The sequence below is a fragment of the Heptranchias perlo genome, chromosome 3 (assembly GCF_035084215.1).
Source record: "Heptranchias perlo isolate sHepPer1 chromosome 3, sHepPer1.hap1, whole genome shotgun sequence".
Lineage (NCBI taxonomy): Eukaryota > Metazoa > Chordata > Chondrichthyes > Hexanchiformes > Hexanchidae > Heptranchias > Heptranchias perlo.
In genome coordinates this window covers 79,332,557-79,347,748 of record NC_090327.1, presented here as the reverse complement: position 1 = coordinate 79,347,748, position 15,192 = coordinate 79,332,557, and the positions used below count along the sequence as shown (strand labels likewise).

General features: G+C 44.4%; 1 protein-coding gene across 7 annotated transcripts in view; it reads left to right on the top strand.

The window, feature by feature from the left end:
- si:ch211-171b20.3 (uncharacterized) overlaps nt 1-15,192 on the top strand; it is a 152,291-nt gene that overhangs the window by 47,924 nt on the left and 89,175 nt on the right. For all 7 annotated transcript variants that reach the window (XM_067980442.1, XM_067980450.1, XM_067980455.1 and 4 more), the window contains one exon: nt 7,566-7,705. In XM_067980442.1, the coding sequence (XP_067836543.1) occupies nt 7,566-7,705 (140 nt within the window). The remainder of the gene's footprint in view (nt 1-7,565; nt 7,706-15,192) is intronic.

Sequence of the window (15,192 nt, the reverse complement as noted above, 5' to 3'; positions counted from 1 at the left end):
CGCCCTTCTTAAACAAAGGCACAACATTTGCTACCCTCCAATCTTCAGGCACCTCACCTGTAGCGGTGGATGATTCAAATATCTCTGCTAGGGGACCCGCAATTTCCTCCCTAACCTCCCATAACGTCCTGGGATACATTTCATCAGGTCCCGGAGATTTATCTACCTTGATGCGCGTTAAGACTTCCAGCACCTCCCTCTCTGTAATATGTACACTCCTCAAGACATCACTATTTATTTCCCCAAGTTCCCTAACATCCATGCCTTTCTCAACCGTAAATACCGATGTGAAATATTCATTCAGGATCTCACCCATTTCTTGTGGTTCTGCACATAGATGACCTTGTTGATCCTTAAGAGGCCCTACTCTCTCCCTAGTTACCCTTTTGCCCTTTATGTATTTGTAGAAGCTCTTTGGATTCACCTTTGCCTGATCTGCCAAAGCAATCTCATATCCCCTTTTTGCCCTCCTGATTTCTCTCTTAACTCTACTCCGGCAATCTCTATACTCTTCAAGGGATCCACTTGATCCCAGCTGCCTATGCATGTCATATGCCTCCTTCTTCTTTTTGACTAGTGCCTCAATCTCCCGAGTCATCCAAGGTTCCCTACTTCTACCAGCCTTGCCCTTCACTTTATAAGGAATGTGCTTACCCTGAACCCTGGTTAACACACTTTTGAAAGCCTCCCACTTACCAGACGCCCCTTTGCCTGCCAACAGACTCTCCCAATCAACTTCTGAAAGTTCCTGTCTAATACCATCAAAATTGGCCTTTCCCCAATTTAGAATTTTAACTTTTGGGCCAGACCTATCATTCTCCATAGCTATCTTAAAACTAATGGAATTATGATCACTGGTCCCAAAGTGATCCCTCACTAACACTTCTGTCACCTGCCCTTCCTTATTTCCCAAGAGGAGGTCAAGTTTTGCCCCCTCTCTAGTCGGGCCATCCACATACTGAATGAGAAATTCCTCCTGAATACACTCAACAAATTTCTCCCCATCCAAGCCCCTAATACTATGGCTGTCCCAGTCAATGTTGGGAAAGTTAAAGTCCCCTACTATTACCACCCTATTTTTCTTGCAGCTGTCTGTAATCTCCTTACATATTTGCTCCTCAATTTCCCGTTGACTATTTGGGGGTCTGTAGTACAATCCTATCAAAGTGATCTCTCCCTTCTTATTTTTCAGTTCTACCCATATAGACTCAGTGGGCGAACCCTCGGATATATCCCCTCTCACTACTGCCGTGATGTTCTCCCTAATCAAGAACGCAACTCCCCCTCCTCTCTTACCTCCTGCTCTATCTTTCCTATAGCATCTGTACCCTGGAACATTGAGCTGCCAGTCCTGCCCCTCCCTTAGCCATGTTTCAGTAATAGCTATAACATCCCAGTCCCATGTACCCATCCATGCCCTGAGTTCATCTGCCTTGCCCATCAGACTTCTTGCATTGAAATAAATGCAGTTTAATCTAGACTTCCCTTGGTCTTTGCCCTGCTTTCTCAGACCATCTGTCCGGTCATGTTCTGTACACTCTCCCTTACTGCCTTTTGTTTCTGTCACCATTTTATTTCCCACTGACTTCCTGCATCGGTTCCCATCCCCCTGCCACATTAGTTTAAACCCTCCCCAACAGCACTGGCAAACACTCCCCCTAGGACATTGGTTCCAGTCCTGCCCAGATGCAGACCGTCCAATTTGTACTGGTCCCACCTCCCCCAGAACCGGTTCCAATGGCCCAGGAATTTGAATCCCTCCCTCTTGCACCATCTCTCAAGCCACGTATTCATCCTAGCTATCCTGTCATTCCTACTCTGACTTGCCCGTGGCACTGGTAGCAATCCTGAGATTACTACCTTTGAGGTCCTACTCTTTAGTTAACTCCTAACTCCCTAAATTCAGCTTGTAGGACCTCATCCTGTTTTTTACCTATATCGTTGGTGCCTATATGCACCACGACAACTGGCTGTTCACCCTCCCCCTCCAGAATGTCCTGCAGCCGCTCCGAGACATCCTTGACCCTTGCACCAGGGAGGCAACATACCATCCTGGAGTCTCGGTTGCGTCCGCAGAAACGCCTGTCAATTCCCCTTACAATCGAGTCCCCTATCACTATAGCTCTGCCACTCTTTTTCCTGCCCTCCTGTGCAGCAGAGCCAGCCACGGTGCCATGAACCTGGCCACTGCCACCTTCCCCTGGTGAGCCATCTCCCCCAACAGTATCCAAAACGGTATACCTGTTTTGGAGGGAGATGACCGCAGGGGACCCCTGCACTGCCTTCCTACTCTTCCTCTGTCTGTTGGTCACCCATTCACTATCTCCCTCAGTAATTTTTATCTGTGGTGTGACCAACTCACTGAACGTGCTATCCACGACTTTCTCAGCATCGCGGATGCTCCAAAGTGAGTCCATCCGCAGCTCCAGAGCCGTCAAGCGGTCAAACAATAGCTGCAGCTGGACACACTTCCCGCAGGTGAAGGAATCAGGGACACAGGAAGGATCCCTGAATTCCCACATCTCACAAGAGGAACATGACACGGCTCTGGGATCTCCTGCCATGACTTAACCCTTAAGTTAGCTTAACAACAACTACAATGTCAAGAGAAAAAAAAGGAAAGAAAAACTACTTACCACTCCCTTTAAGGAGTTTACTCCTTTAAATTGTTCTCAATTTAGAGAATGTTAACTACACTAGGGACCTTGATTCACTAAAAAATAAACGCAACTTCCTATAAGACCTGCAGACCTTCCCTTTCCTTTTACTTCAGTTACTGTCGATAAGTAGAAATACTCACCTGAACCTACTCACCAATCAGGTGCCTCCCCTGTGTCGCGTCCCGATCTGATTCCTGACGTCACTTCGAACTCCGTCGCAGCTCCGCTCGGCTCGGCTCCTCTCAGCTGCACTCAGCGCTCTGAAATCCCGCCTTTTATCGGACGCTCCCTCCGCTCGGCTCGGCTCCTCTCAGCTGCACGCAGCGCTCTGAAATCCCGCCTTTTATCGGACGCTCCCTCCGCTCGGCTCGGCTCCTCTCAGCTGCACTCAGCGCTCTGAAATCCCGCCTTTTATCGGACGCTCCCTCCGCTCGGCTCGGCTCCTCTCAGATGGTTGGCAAATGAATTCCATTTGCCACTTTCTGCACATCTGACCAATCCATTGATATCTTCCTGCAGTCTACAGCTTTCCTCCTCACTATCAACTGCACAGCCAATTTTTGTATCATCTGCAAATTTCTTGATCAAGCCCCCCACATTCAAGTCCAAATCATTAATATATACAACAAAAAGCAAGAGACCTAGTACTGAGTGATATTGTTGTTTGCTCTTTAAAAGGCAGCAATCACCTGTTTTATGCAGCAGTGCACTACTCCACTACAGCCTGACTTGTGTTGTTTATTTCCCCCCTGACCCGCTGGATAGAACATTCAAAAATGTTCAAGCTAGTGGTCACCCTGACTGTGGGTAGCAGGGTAACCGTGGGTAGGTGCCCTCCTCCTTTGATGATGCCTTATTCCTGGTCATCTAAATGTGCTTCTTCTTTGTCCTCCTCGAAGTAGTACATGTATAAAATCATGCCAAAATTGTGTCCCCCTTCTGCTAAAAAAGATGGTAGGATCAAAGAACACCACAATCTCCTTAATTGCTTCTGCCCACAGTGCACTCTACAGCAATCAGCATTTTATAATTGTTATACCATACAGCGATAAATCAGTTTATGCACATCTTACCGATTTGCTGCAGCTCTTTTTTTAACTTGCCAGCTTTTAAAATGCAACATTATGAAACTGATTGTTTTTATGGAGGCAGCCTGCCCCTGACCTGTGATCAGTGGAAGTGGAGGAAACTCACAACATCCTACAATGACATCATGTCAGTTTCCTTTAAATAAAATTTAAATAGGAATGCCTGTTTCACATGCAGTATTGCTGCCCCTGCCCAACCTGGAATGCAGTTTGGGTTCCGCCAGGACCACTCGGCTCCAGACCTCATTACAGCCTTGGTCCAAACATGGACAAAAGAGCTGAATTCCAGAGGTGAGGTGAGAGTGACTGCCCTTGACATCAAGGCAGCATTTGACCGAGTGTGGCACCAAGGAGCCCTAGTAAAATTGAAGTCAATGGGAATCAGGGGGAAAACTCTCCAGTGGCTGGAGTCATACCTAGCACAAAGGAAGATGGTAGTGGTTGTTGGAGGCCAATCATCTCAGCCCCAGGGCATTGCTGCAGGAGTTCCTCAGGGCAGTGTCCTAGGCCCAACCATCTTCAGCTGCTTCATCAATGACCTTCCCTCCATCATAAGGTCAGAAATGGGGATGTTCGCTGATGACTGCACAGTGTTCAGTTCCATTCGCAACCCCTCAGATAATGAAGCAGTCCGAGCCTGCATGCAGCAAGACCTGGACAACATCCAGGCTTGGGCTCATAAGTGGCAAGTAACATTCGCGCCAGATAAGTGCCAGGCAATGACCATCTCCAACAAGAGAGAGTCTAACCACCTCCCCTTGACATTCAACGGCATTACCATCGCCGAATCCCCCACCATCAACATCCTGGGGGTCACCATTGACCAGAAACTTAACTGGACCAGCCATATAAATACTGTGGCTACGAGAGCAGGTCAGCGGCTGGGTATTCTGCGGCGAGTGACTCACCTCCTGACTCCCCAAAGCCTTTCCACCATCTACAAGGCACAAGTCAGGAGTGTGATGGAATGCTATCCACTTGCCTGGATGAGTGCAGCTCCAACAACACTCAAGAAGCTCGACACCATCCAAGATAAAGCAGCCCGCTTGATTGGCACCCCATCCACCACCCTAAACATTCACTCCCTTCACCACCGGCGCACTGTGGCTGCAGTGTGCACCATCCACAGGATGCACTGCAGCAACTCGCCAAGGCTTCTTCGACAGCACCTCCCAAACCCGCGACCTCTACCACCTAGAAGGACAAGGGCAGCAGGCGCATGGGAACAACACCACCTGCACGTTCCCCTCCAAGTCACACACCATCCCGACTTGGAAATATATCGCCGTTCCTTCATTGTCGCTGGGTCAAAATCCTGGAACTCCCTTCCTAACAGCACTGTGGGAGAACCGTTACCACACGGACTGCAGCGGTTCAAGAAGGCGGCTGAGCACCACCTTCTCGAGGGCAATTAGGGATGGGCAATAAATGCCGGCCTTGCCAGCGACGCCCACATCCCGTGAACGAATAAAAAAAAAATGCACTGCCTGAAAGGGTGGTGAAAGTAGATTCAATAGTAACTTTTAAAAGAGAATTGGAATTATACTTGAAAAGGAAAAGTTTGCAGGGCTGTGGGGAAAGGATAGGCGAATGGCACTAATTGGATAGCTCTTTCAAAGAGCTGGCACAGGCACGATTGACTGAATGACCTCCTTCTGTGCGATATGATTCTGTGTGCGCATGAAGTGAAAACTGTATGCCCGGAAATAGCTGTGTACAAGTGCAATGCAGAGGAAAATCAGCCCCAGTGTGTTAAGCTAGTGACTGGTTATCTGAACATATGGTTAGTTCCATTAAGATGGCATTCATTGTGAAGAATGAACACCTCAACAAGCTTCAACTTCAACTCTAGTCCTACTACTAGTGGTCCAAGGCCTGCTCCAGCATCATTTGATGCATGGGGCCCATTAGTTCATCAGAGGCCAATAATTATTTTTCAGCTCTGCAGACAACCTTGCCATTTTCTTTGAAGAAGAGGGGGAGGGCTTCTGCGATTAGGAATGCTTCTGATTCAGCATGCACTTTGTTTGATGACTACAATGCATAAATTGCTTCTTGATTGGGGGTTCAATTACAAATGCATCCTGATGTCAGCAAAGACTCCATTATTGCACCATATGGCACGTATATTGAGAAACAGTTTCAGCAGTGTTCTGCAGTGTTTCAGCTCCCGGTATTCTGAAATTTATTAACAGTGAAGGGTGGATTTCAGAGCACTGGGGAAAACATTAAAAACTGGGCATGCACAATCTTGAAATATCATTTTCTGTCCATGAGATTTCATTGACGTCTTGGATAGGCCTGCATAGCCGGCAATGCAAAGTTGTATTGCCGGCATATACAAGTGCGTTTAGAAGTCAGCCCACTTGCAGCCAGAAATAATGGCTTAAATGTAGGGGGCAAGATTAAGAAGTTTGCAGATGATACAAAAATTAGTCGTGTGGTTGATAGTGAGGAGAAAAGCCGTAGACTGCAGGAAGATATCAATAGACAGGTCAGGTGGGCAGAAAAGTGGCAAATGGAATTCAATCCAGAGAAGTGTGAGGTAATGCATTTGGGGAGGGCAAAAAAAGCAAGGGAGTACACAATAAATGGGAGGATGCTGAAAGGTGTAGATGGTAGCTATATGCGCGATCTTCTTGGATATCCTTTTCCAACAACGTTCGCCTGAGGAAGGAGGAAGCCTCCGAAAGCTTGTGAATTTAAAATAAAATTGCTGGACTATAACTTGGTGTTGTAAAATTGTTTACGAAAGGTGTAGAGGAAGTGAGGGACCTTGGAGTGTATGTCCACAGATCCCTGAAGGTAGCAGGACAGGTAGATAAGGTGGTTAAGAGGCATATGGAATACTTTCTTATATTCTATGCCTCGGCTAATAAAAGAGCAGGGAGGTTAAGCTGGAACTGTATAAAACACTAGTTAGGCCACAGCTTGAGTACTGCATACAGTTCTGGTCATCACATTACAGGAAGGATGTAATTGCACTAGATAGGATACAGAGGAGATTTATGAGGATGTTGCCTGGACTGGAGAATTTTAGCTCTGAGGAAAGATTGGATAGGCTGGGGTTGTTCTCTTTTTGGAACAGAAGAGGCTGAGGGGTGATTTAATTGACGTGTATAAAATTATGAGGGGCCTAGATAGAGTGGATAGGAAGGACCTATTTTCCTTAGCAGAGAGGTCAATAAACAGGGGGCACAGATTTAAAGTAGAAAGATTAGAAGAGAGCTGAGGAAAATTTTTTTCAACCAGAGCGTGGTAGGGGTCTGGAACTCACTGCCTGAAAGGGTGGTAGAGGCAGAAACCCTCAACTTATTCAAAAAGTACCTAGATGTGCACCTGAAGTGCTGTGACCTAGAAGGCTATGGACCAAGAGCTGGAAAGTGGGATTAGCCGGCGCGGACACGATGGGCCAAACGGCCTCCTGTGCCGTAAATTTTGTATGATTCTATGAATGGTGATTTGTCTCATCTAGGGCCATTGCTAACGCCTGATTGCTTAGTTGCTACGATGTCTCTGACAGTGCATGAATTGACAGGTGTGTGCGAGGGGAAAAATGGCCCTGCTTCACCTCCTCCTTTACCATCCAGCAGTCTTCAAATCCCCCTCATCACTAGAACATTTTGAACAATGATTTACAGAAGTTTCTGCAACTGACCATACCTAGTGAAAACTTCTGGATGATTTATATCTGTGGGAAGATGGCAATTATTTTATTTGTATGTGGAGGTGAAATTGCATTCAAGAATGAAGAGGATTTACAATAAATCATTTTAATATTTGTTAATAAAATAGGGTAAATTTTCCTCTTTTTCAGTTCAAAAGAAAAGCAAGAATGCACAAGGCGAAGCCTTAAGCACAGATCTCTTAATAGCAAATTATTTGAAGAGCTGCCAAAAGATCAATTTCCATTTGACTGGAGCAAGAAAAATGGTGTGGGACTTGGTGGAAACAAAGGTAATTTGAAGTTTAAACATTCTAATGATTCTCTTGAGTTTTCTTTGTATAGATTGCCTATAGGTTTGTGTTTTGCAATGAATTTTGTTACTTTTGGATGTTGCTAAATCCTGGTTCCACGGTAGAAAAATCAGATTTCAAATTGCATGTTGTTGGTGTTTTCATATCATAGTATCATAGTAGGTACAGCACAGGAGGAGGCCATTTGGTCCATCGTGCCTGTGCCGGCTCTTTGAAAGAGCAATCCAATTAGTCCAATTCCCCCGCTCCTTGCCCATAGTCCTGTAAATATTTCCCCTTCAAGTATTTATCCAATTCCCTTTTGAAAATTACTATTCAATCTGCTTCCACCACCCTTTTAGGCAGTGCATTCCAAATCATATCAACTTGCTGTGTTAAAAAAAATGTTTCCTTGTGTCGCCTCTGGCTCTTTTGCCAATCACCGTAAATCTGTGTGCTCTGGATACTGACCCTTCTTCCACTGGAAACAGTTTCTTCTTATTTACTCTGTCAAAACCATTCATGTTTTTGAACACCTCCATCAAATCTCCCCTTAGCCTTCTCTGTTCTAAGGAGAACAACCCAGCTTCCCAAGTCTGTCCACATAACTGAAGCCCCTCATCCCTGGCACCAGTCCAGTAAATCTCTTCTGCACGCTCTCTAAGGCCTTGACATTCTTCCTAAACTGTGAGGCCCAGAATTGAACACAATACTCCAGCTGAGGCCTGACCAGTGTTTTATAAAGGTTTAGCATAACCTCCTTGCTTTTGTACTCTATGCCTCTATTAATAAAGCCCAGGATTCCATATGCTTTTTTAACAGCCTTCTCAACTTGTCGTGCCACCTTCAAAGATTTGTGTATGTGCACCCCCAGGTCTCTTTGTTCCTGCACTCCCGTTAAAATTGTACCATTTAGTTTATATTGCCTCTCCTCATTCTTCCTACCAAAATGATCACTTCACACTTCTCTGTGTTAAATTTCACCTGCCATGTGTCTGCCCATTTAACCGGTCTGTCTGTGTCCTCCTGAAGTCTGTTACTATCCTTCACGTTGTTTACTACATTTCCGAGTTTCGTGTCATCTGCAAACTTTGAAATTGTACCCTCTATACCCAAGTCGAGGTCATTAATATATATCAAAAAGAGCAGTGGTCCTAATAGTGACCCCTAGGGAACACCACTATATACCTCCCTCCATTCTGAAAAACAACAGTTCACCTCTACTCTCTGCTTTCTGTCCCCTAGCTAATTTTCTATCCATGCTGCCACTATCCCTCTTAATCCCATGAGCTTTAATTTTGCTAACAAGTCTATTATGTGGTACTTTATCAAATGCCTTTTGGAAGTCCATATACACAGCATCAACCGTACTACCCTCTCTGTTACTCCATCAAAGAACTCAATCACGTTCGTTAAACACAATTTTCCTTTTGACAAATCCATGTTGATTTTCATTTATTAGCCCATACTTTTCCAAGCGTCAATTTTTTTTTGTCTCAGATTATTGTCTCTAAAAGTTTCCCCACAACCGACGTTAAGCTGACTGGCCTGTAATTGCCAGGTTTATCCCCCTTCTCTTTGAGCAGGGGTCAACATTTTCAATCCTCCAGTCCTCCGGCATCATCCCATATCTAAGGAGGATTGGAAGATTGTGGCTAGAGCCTCCACAATTTCCACCCTTACTTCCCTCGGTAGCCTAGGATGCATCCCAGCTGGACCAGGTGACTTTTCTGCTTTGAGTACTGCCAATCCTTTAGGTACCTCCTATTTATCTATTTTTATCCTATCCATTATTGCTACTACTTTCTCCTTTACTGCTACAATGGCAGCATCCTCTTCTCTAGTGAAGATGGACGTGAAGTATTCATTTAGTGCCTCAGCCATGGCCTCTGCATCCACAAGAAAATCTCTTTTTTTTGTCCCTAATCAGTTCCACGATTCCTTTGACTACCCTTTTACTATTTTTTATATGGAAGACTTTTGGATTCCCTTTTATGTTAGCCGCTAATCTATTCTCATACTTTCTCTTTGCCCCTCTTATTCCCTTTTTTAGATCTCCTCTGTACTTTCTGTATTCAGCCTGATTCTCTACTGTATTATGAACCTTATATTCGTCATAAACCTCCTTTTCATGTTTCATTTTAGTATCTATATCTTTAATCATCCAGGGAGCCCTAGCTTTGGATGCCCTTCCTTTTCCCCTCATAGGGATATGTCTACTCTTCCGGTGGGGAAATCGAGAACAAGAGGGAATAATCTTGAAATTAGAGCTAGGCCTTTCAGGAGTGTAATCAGGAAACACCTTTTCATACAAACGCTAGTTGATGTCTGCAATTCTCTCACCCAAAAAGCTGTGGATGCTGGGTCAATTGAAATTTTGAAGACTGAGATTGGTAACTTTTTGTTAGGTATGGGAATCAAGGGATATGGTACAGGCGAGTAAATGGAGTTAAAGTACAGATCAGTCATGATTTAATTGAATGGAGGAACAAGCTCAAGGGGCTGAATAGCCTGCTTCTGTTCCTATGATGCACTCAAATCGGAATTCAACCCCAGAAAATCATTGAGGTGGCTGATGACATCTTCCAAGACATAGGCCTCGATTTTACCGGAGGGGCGAGAAGGGTGCGTGCACCCAAGCCCAGTAGTGAACAGTGCACCTGGACAGGTTGGGATGTGGAAGCCCTGCTGATCTTAATGGCAGGACCTCATTTAAATAAAACTTTCTGGACTCCTGCCCGACAGCCGGCCAGGTTCACTACCTGGCAGGTGGGCATGAGCAGGAATTTGGATGCAGCCGGGGACCCATGGGAATGGTCCCCGCAGTCAGTGGGTGGAGGGGATTCCCTCGCATTATGGTGGGATGGGGCGGCTAGGGTTTCCGGGTCAAAGGATGCCCCGAAGATCAGGGGAGATGTCAAGGATAGGGAGGCCCAAGGACTCCTGGCAGGTCATGGGGGGGGAACGCTCCTGCTCCTCCTGGCCCACAAAGAGTTCAAAGAGAGGGAAAGTTTTAAAACTTATCTGGGTCTCTTCTGGCCAGTTGGCTCCTCCCACCGTGCTCTGCTGCCGGGCACCAGACAGCACGTGGTACTCCCCTGTGTCGACTTTAAAATTACGTTGCGGTGCCGATTTTATCATCAGGCTGTGACTTTTGAATCTTTAGTAGGCCCCCACTCGCTTTTAGCGGAAGCCTCGTCCAGGGCCTGAATCGCCACCATTAATATTATGACGGCAGGAAATGTGGTAGGTTGGAGGCGGGATTTACATTTTTAAGATTTTAACCTCTCGCCCGTCCCTTTCCTCCTGGTCAAGGGGAGAGGGGGTTAAAATTGAGGCCATAGTGTTACCTGGTGATGATCCTGTTTGTATCGCCAGACAATCATCAGCTTCCTCTTTCTTCTCAAGGAGATTGGAAGAGTCAGCTTATAGGAACATAGGAACAGGAGTAGGCCATTCAGCCTCTTGAGCCCGCTCCGCCATTTGATAAGATCATGGCTGATCTGTGATCTAACTCCATATACCTGCCTTTGGCCCATATCCCTTAATACCTTTTGAAGGCTGGAAAGCCTTTTCTTCTAGAAATGAGTGTTGCTGTATTTGTTTCTTCTGTTTCCCCCAATTCTTGGTATTGTAGAAAATGTGAGCCGAAGGAATGAAGATTGGCCTATTGGCCTCACAAACTGTGTTTAATATTATGAAAGGAGCTGGAAAGATAAATAGTAAAAGGCTATTTCTACTTGTCAATGAATAGGTAATAAGGGGTCTTAAAGTTAGGATGAATACTGGAAGCATAAAGGGGCAGGTTAGAAAAATATTTTTCACGTGAAGGGTTAATGAATATGGAATTTATTACCAGAAGTGGCTGAGTGAATTATAACATGTAAGAGGAGATTAGATAAATACAGAAATATTTAAGGATACAGGGAAAGAGTAGGGAAATGTGATTTAAGTAGATAGCTCCAATACAGAGCCGGCATTGGCTGACCCAAGGGCTGCATGACCATTTTCTGTGATGAAATTTCTATCATTCTATGATCTTAGACATTCTTGTGTTGAAGAATCCCTGCCCAGAGACTTCTCTCTCAATTATTGGGTCGGAACTACATCTGGACTCAGTCAGCTTTGAGAGGGCTGATTGTTAGATCCAGCTCTACTACTGTCACTAGTGGACAGTTTACTGGCCCTGAACAAGCTGTCCATCAACCGGACTTATAATGTCAAGTGGAAAAAGTTCATGCAATGATGTTGAGCCAAATCTTTTCACTTTTCCCTAAGGTGTACATTCTATCCTGGGATATATATAGATTGCCTCTTGATCTGCAACTGAAGCAGGGCCCTATCCGTGCTCATTTTTTGGCAATTTTTGTCTTTAATGAGCTTCTTGCATCACCCTTCCTTAGAAGGACACTCCTGAGTTTCTGAAAGGCCATCAGGAAATTACATTCTGATTGATTGCCAATCATCCCATCTCAGTCTGGATCTACCCTCCTTTTCAAGCCTCTTCACACGTGTGATCTTAAGTACCTGTCATGGAACGCTGTATTCTTAGTGGCTGTGGTTTCAACATGCCTAGTTATAAGACCATAAGAGATAGGAGCAGGAGTAGGTCATTCGGTCCCTCGAGCCTACTCCGCCATTCAATGAGATTATGGCTGATCTGATTTTTACCTCAACTCCACTTTCCTGCCCTCTCCCTATATCCTTTGACTCCCTTGCTGATCAAAACTTTTTCTAACTCAGCCTTGAATGTCTTCAATGACTCAGTCTCCACAGCTTTTTGGGGTAAAGAATTCCAAAGACTCAAGACCCTCTGGGAGAAGAAATTCCTCCTCATTTCCGTCTTAAATGGGCGACCCCTTATTCTGAGACTATGCCCCCTAGGTTTAGATTCCCCCATGAGGGGTAACATCCTCTCAGCATCTACCCTATCAAATCCCCTCAGAATCTTGTATGTTTCAATAAGATCTCCTCTCATTCTTCTAAACTTCAATGAATATAGACCCAACCTGTTCAATCTTTCCTCATAAGACAACCCTTCCATTCCCGGAATCAACCTAGTGAACCTTCTCTGAACTGCCTCCAATGCAAGTATGTCCTTCCTTAAATGAGGGCACCAGAACTATACGCAGTACTCCAGGTGTGGTCTCGCCAGCACCCTGTACAGTTGTAGCATGACTTCCCAGCTTTTATATACCATCCCCCTAGAAATAAAGGCCAATATTCCATTTGCCTGTTGACTTTTTGTGTTTCATGTACGAGGACACCCAGATCCCTCTGTATCACAGCATTTTGTAGTATTTCTCCATTCAAATAATATTTTGCTTTTTTATTTTTCCTCCCAAAGTAGATGACTTCACATTTTCCCACATTATATTCCATCTGCCAAATGTTTGCCCATTCGCTTAACCTGTCAATATCCCTTTGCAGACATTTTGTGTCCTCATCGCAACTTGCTTTTCCACCTATCTTTGTATCATCAGCAAATTTGGCCACAAGACACTCTGTTCCTTCATCCAAGTCATTGATATATATTATAAATAGTTCAGGCCCCATCACTGATCCCTGCGGCACCCCACTAGTTACAGATTGCCATTTTGAAAATGACTCTTTTATCCCGACTCTATGGTTTCTGTTAGTTAGCCAATCCTCTATCCATGCCAGTATATTACCCCCAACACCATGAGATCTTATCTTGTGCAGCAATCTTTTATGTTGCACCTTATCGAATGCCTTTTGGAAATCCAAATATACTGCATCCATTGGTTCCCCTTTATCCACCCTGCCCGTTACTTCCTCAAAGAACTCTAATAAATTTGTCAGACGTGATTTCCCCTTCATAAAGCCATGTTGACTCTCCTTGATTGTATTATGAGTCTCCAAATGTCCTGCTACTACTTACTTAACAATGGATTCTAGCATTTTCCCAATGACAGATGAAAGGCTAACTGGTCTATAGTTACCTGCTTTCTGTCTCACTCCCTTCTTGAATAGGGGTGTTACGTTTGTGGTTTTCCAATCCGCTGGGACCTTTCCAGAATCTAGTGAATTCTGGAAGATTACAACCAATGCATCCGCTTCCTTTAAGACCCTTGGATGCAAGCCATCAGGTCCAGGGGACTTGTCAGCCTTTAGACCCATTAGTTTACCTAGTACTTTTTCTCTAGTGATAGTGATTGTTTTTAGTTCCTCCCTTCCCTTTGCCCCTTGAGTTTCCACTATTATTGGTATGTTATTAGTGTCTTCTACTGTGAAGACAGATACAAAATATCTGTTCAATTCCTCTGTCATTTCCTTGTTTTCCATGATTATTTCCCCAGTCTCATCCTCCAAGGGACCAGTGTTTACTTTAGCCACCCTCTTCCTTTTTATATACTTGTAGATGCTTTTACTGTCAGTTTTTATATTTCTTGCTAGTTTACTCTCAAATTTATTTTTTCTCTTTATTATTCTTTTAGTCATCCTTTGCTGGTTTTTAAAGTTTTTCTCATCTTCGGGCTTACCAATAGTCTTTGCCATGTTGTATGCTTTTTCTTTTAACCTGATACCATCCTTGACTTCCTTAATTGGCCATGGTTGGTTCACCCTTTTTGTGGAGTCTTACCTCCTCACAGGGATATATTTTTGTTGCGAGTCATAAAACATCTTTTTAAATGTTTGCCACTACTTATCCACCATCCTACCTTCTAATTTGTTTACCCAGTCCACTTTTGCCAATTCCGCCCTCATTCCTTTATAATTTCCCTTATTTAAGTTTAATGCAGTAGTTTCAGACCCAAGATCCTCGCTCTCAAACTGGATGTGAAATTCTATCGTGTTATGATCACTGCTTCCCAAGGGATCCTTTACTTTGAGATCATTACTCAATCCTGTTTTGTTACACATTACCAGATCCAAAATGGCCTGTTCCCTGGTTGGTTCCCTGACGTATTGGTCTAAGAAATAGTCCCTAATACACTCTATGAACTCCTCCTCAGGGCTATTTTTGCCAATTTGATTTGTCCAATCTATGTGAAAGTTAAAATCGCCCATGATTATTGCATTACCTTTTTTATAAGCCCCCCCTTATTTCCTGATTAATATTTTGCCCTACAGTGTAGCTACTGTTAGGGGGCCTGTATACTACTCCCACCAGTGTTTTCTTTCCCTTGCTATTTCTTACCTCCACCCAAATTGATTTGACATCTTGATCTTCTGAGCCAAGATCATTTCTCACTATCACACCAATTTCATCCTTTATTAACAGAGCTATCCCATCACCTTTACCTTTTTTCCTATCCTTCCAAAATGTTAAAAAAACCCTGAATATTTAGCTCCTAACCTCGGTCACCTTGCAACCACATCTCTGTAAAGGCCACAAGATTATACCCATTTGTTTCTATTTGTGCGGTCAATTCATCTATCTTTTTACGAATGCTGCGCACATTCAGAAAAAGAACCTTTAATTTTGTCTTTTTACCATTCTTTCCTCCCCCGGCCCCATTTGC